Consider the following 7,863-nt stretch of genomic DNA (forward strand, 5'->3'; position numbering starts at 1 on the left):
TAGCGTTGCTTGAGGTTATCGTTGTAGATGATGATGATGGCTCGGCTGATCCAGTAGGTGACGAGGCGGTTCCGTCGCCACTTCCCCCTCTAGCATCATTTACCGTCTCTGGGGGAGTTGGGGGTGTGACTTCAGAGGGGTTGGTTGTTGCTGATTCGGGAGAGATTTCTCTGGGTCGAGACCCGGATTCTCCGTCTAGGAAAAGACGTCGAGTTGGCGATGGTTCTCCATCGAGGGAGAGTTTTCCTGGAGACTCTTCTTCTGCTCCAGATTTGGTGCAGTGGGTCGAAGGTCAGGATCCTGCCAGTTTGCTGAATCCTAGAGTGCTAGCAGAATATATCCGGACTTTGGCGATTCCTGATGATGTCACGTGGTTTTGTGGTAGGCCGGATCAGGAGCTTTCCGATCTGGCTTGTTTTCATGGTTTCTCTGTAAGTGATTTCTTTCTTGAATATAATATGTTTTTTGTATTCAGTTGTTTCCTTATTTGTTTGTTTCTGGTGTTTGTAGGCTCTTCAATCTGTTCTGGTATTGAACGACCGCCGACAGTGCGCCGAGGAGGAGGTTGAGCGTCTGTCTTCTCTTTTGGCGACTTCCGAGTCTGAGAGGGCCAAATTGAAGGCCTCTTTGGAAGAGCATGATTCCATTCTGGCGCAGCTTAAGGCGCAGGATGCGATTAATGATCGCCAAGTGAAAGTGATCGAGAAGAAGACCGATGACTTGACTCAAGAGATTGAGGAGCTTATTCGAATCAATTCCCTTGTTGGTGGAGAGAGGGACAGTCTGAGATCGGAGGTTGAAGGTCTTCACATCCGTTTGCTAGATACAAAAGCTTTTTACTCTGCTTTGATAAGCGAGTATCGCCTTGCGATTGGGAGGAAGCTTCTAGAGCAGAATCCTAATATTGATCTTTCTGGAGTTAACGGGTTGGATCCCCAGGCCATCGCTCGTGACCTTCTTGTCAAGATGTCTAAAGACCGTGTCTAGTAGTTTTCTTTTGATTGTATTTGATAATGTACTAATTTTGCTTTTTGTAATTCGCAATTTATGAATATATTCTCTTCGTGTTTCTTCGAAATGCTCTTTCGCCTTATATCAATTTTTATGTACTTGTCTTGCCTCGAGGGTTATTCTAAAACCTGTTTTTGGCGTTGCTTTTTATAGAGTTAATCTAAACTCTTTTGTTTTTGTTTCGAGTTAATCTAAACTATTTTTTGGCGATTTGCCTTTTCTGAGTTAATTTAAACTCATTTTTTGGTCTTTTGTGGCGATTTGCCTAGTTTGGCGATTTTGCCTTGAGTTAATTTAAACTCATTTTCTTGGCTTTTAGCCTTTTGTGGCGATTTGCCTGGTTCGGCGATTTTGTCTTGAGTTAATTTAAACTCATTTTCTTGGCTCTTAGCCTTTTGTGGCGATTTGCTTAGCTCGGCGATTTTGCCTTGAGTCAATTTAAACTCATTTTCTTGGCTCTTAGCCTTTCTTGACTTTGATCTTTAATTTATTTTTTCTTCTTTCATCTTTGATTTAATCATTCGTGGCTGTTCTTGATTTTTATTTCTTTATTGGTTCGTCTGGCTAATCAGATAGTAGCAAAATTGAACTTTTATTGATAAAAAGATGGCATACAAAATATTAAAGATAGATTTGACGCCATCTGGTAAGACGTAAAGTCGTTACCGATGATGGGTCGTTTCCCGTTCCTATTCTTCCTTCTTTTCGGTCTTGTTTTCTTGGAGATCCACCACTGACTCGTCATAGCACTTCTTGGCTATTCCTTGGTCTCCTCTCAGCGTCACTACTCCCTTTTCGGTTGGTATTTTCATTGCCAACGCTCTTATGCTGGTTACTGCTGCCGAATCATGGAGGAAAGGTCTTCCTAGGATGGCATTGTATGTCAGTTCCATGTCTACTATGTTAAATAGTGACATGATTTTCTTGTTTATTCCTCTTTCTGGGCCGATTATTACTTCCAAGGTGACTGCTCCCAGCGGAGTGATGGAGGGGCCACCGAGTCCTGATAGCGGAATTGGAACTCGGCGTAGCCTTGATGCCGTTCCTCCTAGCATTTTGTATGCTGCGTTTGTCATGAGGTTTACCGCGCTTCCTTCGTCGATTAGGATTCGCTCCATGTTCCAATTTTCAATGATAGTAGTTACTACCAAAGCATCGTTGTGGGGTGCTTTGACGTGTTCATAGTCTTCTACATCGAAGATCACTGGCGGCATGTGAGTTTCTCGTATGTTCATTACTTCCTTCCTCTGCTTCCTTCTGATCGTGGAGCTGCTATGTCCTCCACCGTTAATCATGTGTATGGTTCCCAGAATTTTGGATGGGCGCTCGTCTTCTTTTTCTTTCGGCTTGTCTTCTCTGTTTCTTTTTTCTCCTTTGTCATTGCTCTTCTCTTTTCGGGCCACAAATTTCCTCAGCTCGCCTGTGTCGATCATTCTTTCGATCTCGACCTTTAAGTCTCTGCAGCTATCTGTTTCATGTCCGTAATCGTCGTGAAATTTGCAGTACTTTCTGGTGTCCCTTACCTCTGCTTTCATCTTTGGCGGCCATACCACGTTTTTGACGTTTTCTTTGATCCACATGAGGACATTAGTTCGACTGGTGTTTAGCGGAGTGAAGTTATTCTCGTCATCTCTGGGGTCGTATCTTGATTCATATCTTGTCTGGGGGGCGAATCGTCTGTTCTCTTCGGGTCTTCCTCTCCTGTCATCAGGTTTGGACTTGGTTTTTTCTCTGGATCTCTCTTTTGATTCTTTTCCTTTTGCTTCCTTTCCGCGGATCGCCCTTCGCCCTTCGTCTAACTCGAAGTATTTCTGGGCTATGCCCATTAAGTTCGAGAAAGTTGTGGGTTTATTGACTAGCAGCTTGTCCACCAGTTTTCCGAATCGCGTCCCTTCTCGCAATGCTTCTGTCGCCATGTCGACGTTCAGGTTGTCTATCTTCATAGCTTGCTTGTTGAATCGTTCGATGTAGCTTCGCAGGGTTTCTCCTTCTTCTTGGATGCAGGCTCTCAGGATACTGGTAGTGGTTTTAGCTGGGATGTTTGTGAGATATCTATTAAGGAACTCTGTTGAAAGCGAAGCGAAGCTTCTGATCGAGCCTGGTTTTAATTTGTTATACCATCTCTGGGTAGTGCCCGTGAGTGTGGTAGGAAAAACCCTGCAGAGAATGGCGTCTGATACGCTGAGTAGCCCCATGGTCGCTGTGAACCTAGAAGTATGGTCTCGGGGGTCTCCTTCCCCATTGAAAATTGGCAGGATCGGCAGCTTCATGCTGTGCGGGATGGTTTCCTCCATGATCTCGGGCGAAAGGGGTGATCCTTTCAACCTGAGGTCGTCTATATCCAATTCTTCAGATTTTAGTTTTTTGAGTGCCTTGGCGATCTTCTCTTCTAAATCTTCTTCCACCACATATGTGGCCTTGCTTTTTTGGGGTGTCTCCGATGATTCGCCTTCTCCTTGTTTGTGTTTTTTCTTAGTTTGCTCTTTCCCTGCATCTCTTTCTTGTCGCTTACTCCTTGGCGGGGCGTCTTCTTTTTCCTTCTCCCTTCGTTCGTCTCTCTTTGAATTCAGACCGCTCCGGGCGTCCTCCTGGTTGTGCTCATTTCTGGGTGTCTCCGGTGATTCCTCGTTAGATTTGTCTCTGTTCGGACTTTCCTCGTCGCTGGTTCTATTTTCTCGCTGGTTTCTTGCTTCGTTTCTTTCTCCGTTCCCTCTGGTTCGGGGTTCCTTGCTTTTATTGTTTTCTGCCCTTGTCTCTCGTCGGCCTGGGTTTGCATTTTCTGTTCTTTCTCTTCTTCTGGGAGCTGTAGGGATGAAGTTTTCCCTTAGGATTTTCATAGTTTCTTCGTGCCTGTCGTTTGTTCTTTTGGCTTCGCTAGCCAATCTGTCAAGATTTGCCTGTACAGATTCTAGTATCTTTTTCAGCATTTCGTTGTATGGATCTTGCGCTGCTGCGTTTGGTGCTTGTTCTTCAGTGCCTAGATTGAAAGCAATTGGGTTGCTTCCCCTTATCGGATTAGTTTGGTACTGGGGTGTTGAAAAAGAGGGCCCTCCGGTGTTGCTTTTTTCCCCGGAGTTGTGAAGCCCGTCTTCCGTCACGTTGATTATCTCCGGAGTGCTTTTTGGGTCCATTGGCTGTTTGTCTTTCAGGTTTACTCTTTCAGAAGTCATCTTCTTCAATGAGATTTGTTTTTGAGTTCAGAAAAGCTCCTTCTTTTGAAGTTTAGTTAAGCTTTTCCCACAAACGGCGCCAATTGATGGAGTCTGCCTTCTGAACCGGTGAGTGAACCTGCAAAACAGGGTAGAAGCTAACCGGACGGTGGTTGTCCGATTAACTCTCCGATGCTAAAGTCAGTCTAGAGTTTTGAGCAGCGTTTTGAGTATATGAATGTAATTGTGATTCTAGGCATACCTCGTGCTCCTTTTATAGTAGTCGAATATACCTAGTAGAGTTGCATTAGGCAGGTGAATCCTACTTTATAGGGATTCGGCAATATCGTAGAGATTCTCCTGATTTGTCGTGATCTACCTTAATCTGATAAGAGTCCTATTTAGGAACGTCTTCCTAAATAGTCTTATCTTCCTAAAGTAGAGCTTATCCTTCCATATGTAGTGTTTGTGTCCGAATAGGACAATATTTCCATACTTAGTCGTTTACCCGAATCCCGGACCCGACGCGCTTTCGGCGGATCATGTGGGATTCGGTCTTTATGTCACCGAATCTTAAGAGATTCGGCGTCTCCTTCATACCTTCGGACCTTCAGGGGGAGTCCGGTATCACCTGAGAGTGGATCTCCTGCAACTCGGCTCCATTATACTTACAATAGGATTCGGTATCCATCAGTAATGAACTAGAGAATTTGTATATTGTTGGTATAATTTTAGTATATTGTTAGGTTAATATTTAGTATGCGATGTGGTGTAATGTTGATGTAATAATAAAATTTCAGTATATTTTGATGTGTACACTTTTGGTATACTGTTGATATAATTTTGGTATATTATTAATTTAATTTTTAGTATACGATTTGATGTAATTTTGGTAAATTTCCATTTAATATAAATAAAATCTCAGTATGTATAATGTCGGTATAATTTTGGTATAATGTTGATATAATGTTAGTTTATTAGTATACTGACATTATACCCACAGTATAACCGTATGTTTGATATTATTTTTTATTTTTTTATACTTTTGTAAATATTATTAATATTTTTGTAAATGAAAAAAGTCAACATATAGTTCTATAATTATTTTCATTTTTTTTGATAAATGGTGTAATTTCCTCTAATAGTTATGGGCAATAACCCATATGCTAGTATTGGCCCAAAAAAGAATGAGCAGACGTGCAATGAAGGTCCTAAACTAATCCTGACTTGAAACCCGTAACCGGAAGTCCATGGATAGATCCACTTTTGCCTCCCACCCGTCCCCCACCCCGGCATTTTGGTTCAGCACTAAACTCACCTATTGAAAGTATCGGGGTTATTTGGAACGGCGAGAAATGGCGTCGGGATGGGGAATTACAGGAAACAAAGGCAGATGCTACGATTTCTGGGTTGACTTTAGCGAGTGTATGTCTCGTTGCAGAGAGCCTAAGGATTGCGGTCTTCTTCGTGAAGACTACCTCGAGTGTCTTCACCACTCTAAAGAGGTAGGCGCAGTTCCTAATTTTCTCCTAATTGGTTCCGATCAATGGGTTTTTATCTTAAAGTTCAATTTTGTGCATTTGAGATTCCGTTTAATTAATTTACTGCAGTTTTGTGCTTGATCAAGTTCAATTATTTGATTTTCGTTTAATTTTTGGTTCTTATGTAATTTCATGGATCTGAAAAAACTTGTTTGATGGACTTAAAATTGATAGTTTTAATTAGGGTTCTGGGTTTACCCATCGCCGATTTTCGTTTCTCTAGAACTGGGTCAAGCTTCAAAATTATCAGCCAGTTTTGTTGAATGGGTCTGGGAAATTTAGCTCTCTCTATGGCTATATTTTTTTACCGAGGGAATTTTTAATGGCAGCTTAAAATGTGGCATTGATTTCATTGATTCAACTGTAGAAATGAATGCTTGGAAAACTTGTGTTTGCTAATTTGCTGGTTAGATTAATTATTCTCAAAATTAATCACATTAGTGCAGTGATTCTTACCATTTCATGGTAGCAACTAGTAATGTAAACCCTTTTGACCATCTAAATCTTTGTACCAGGTAAAATCATTCATTTATTCTCATAGCATATCATAGTTCTTAGAGGATTATTCCAAGTAACCACATCCAACTTCCCCAGTTTCTGTCATGGGCTGCATTAAAATTTTAGTGGGAGAAACTGAGATAGAAGAATGGCTACTGTTCTGTGCTTTTTCCTTTTGACAGTGTTGAACCGCAATATTTATTGAACATTTCCTTGTATTAAGCTCATTCTTGCCTATTTTTTGCTTTTAACCCGGTTTCAGTGTTTTAGTTTATCGATAATTTTCACTTCTCATATCTGGTTTGTAACGCTCTCTTTGTTTCTTTATTAAAATCTGTTCCAAATGTAACTGCATATGGCAAATAAACCCTATCAGCTATGTTCTGTGATTTATTTATGGTGTGGGACTTCTGTCAATATTCATTCCTTATGTCTGGATATCAGGCTGGACCTATCATCGATGGTCTGTTTTAGATATTGTTAGATCTGGATTAGCAATATGATAAAGTGGAGCTCTTCTCCTGGTAGTTACCGTAGTTTGCATACTTCTGTTCCATCACATTTCTCTTTCTCTTAGTTTACATTTGTATCTCAGAAAATGTGAACGTTGGTTGGGTTATGGAGCCATTAGATAATAGATTTGAGTTCTAAATATCTTTTGGTCAGGATGTTCCCAGATAATTTCTAAGAATAACATGATTTTTAAATTTTGTAAAATGGTCATTGTTGGTATAATATTGCTAAGAATTTCTGAATGTTTTACAAGAAATGCTATTTAATGTAGAAACTTGTTTCAAGTTGTATGTTAGGGCTGGTACTACGTCTGCAGGAATCAGATGCTTTTCATTCCTACAGTCTACCTAAGCTGCTTAGCTGAGTATTTTCTCATCTTTCACACCTGTCTCTTGCCGATACTTAGTCTCATGCAATGTTACACCTCAATATTAACCTGCAAACATGAAATTAATGTTAGACCTTTAGCAATTTGCATTTCGCATGTTTTCATTTCTGATACAATCTTGGCTGAATATGAATAGAAGTGGTTTCTTGGGAGGACTGGATCATTATATTTGATGCTATAGAATTGTGCTAATGCATTTGGATAAAAAATTCTCCGTAAATACTTTGATTGTAATTGAACGCTTCAAAACATTGAATGATAAGTGTTCCTTAATTCTAAATAAGTTATGCAGTGGCAGTCTTCTTGGATTATAAGATCGAAATCCTAGTGGATCTAAAGGCCCCTATTTTTCCATTTTAAGTACCTCGGATATGTTGTTGACCTTGATGTCTCTGCAGTTTGACGTGTGAAGTAGCTATATCATGCACATTTTACAGGCGCATGCGTGAATATGGGCAAATTTGATTGATATTGATGTTGATTGCAGTTTCAACGAAGAAATCGTATTTATAAGGAGGAGCAGCGTAAACTACGAGCAGCCTCACGAAAGGTCACAGAGGGTGGTGATGGCACTGACAAGCACCATGCGTAGCGATAATTTGATCATCTTCTTAAAATCTTGTAATAAAGAATGCATGGAGATGTTTCTTTCCATTTATTTGACATTTTAACTCGATTCAAGTTCTGCTGTTGTTGTCTGTTTCAAACGGAGATGGGAATGCGAGTCTTTTTGATTTTTGTGCAATAATCGTGCACTCACCAA

The 7,863-nt window shown here is 40.6% G+C and overlaps 1 protein-coding gene across 1 annotated transcript; it reads left to right on the plus strand.

Annotated features, from left to right (window-relative positions):
* The first annotated feature begins 5,426 nt into the window (after positions 1-5,426).
* LOC126686591 (NADH dehydrogenase [ubiquinone] iron-sulfur protein 5-B) lies at positions 5,427-7,863 on the plus strand. The gene is made up of 2 exons (XM_050380720.2): positions 5,427-5,665; positions 7,588-7,863. Exons 1-2 carry the CDS (start codon positions 5,516-5,518, stop codon positions 7,690-7,692), a joined length of 255 nt encoding a protein of 84 aa, XP_050236677.1. The 5' UTR covers positions 5,427-5,515; the 3' UTR covers positions 7,693-7,863.

This window comes from Mercurialis annua, linkage group LG6, assembly GCF_937616625.2.
Source record: "Mercurialis annua linkage group LG6, ddMerAnnu1.2, whole genome shotgun sequence".
NCBI classification, from domain to species: domain Eukaryota; kingdom Viridiplantae; phylum Streptophyta; class Magnoliopsida; order Malpighiales; family Euphorbiaceae; genus Mercurialis; species Mercurialis annua.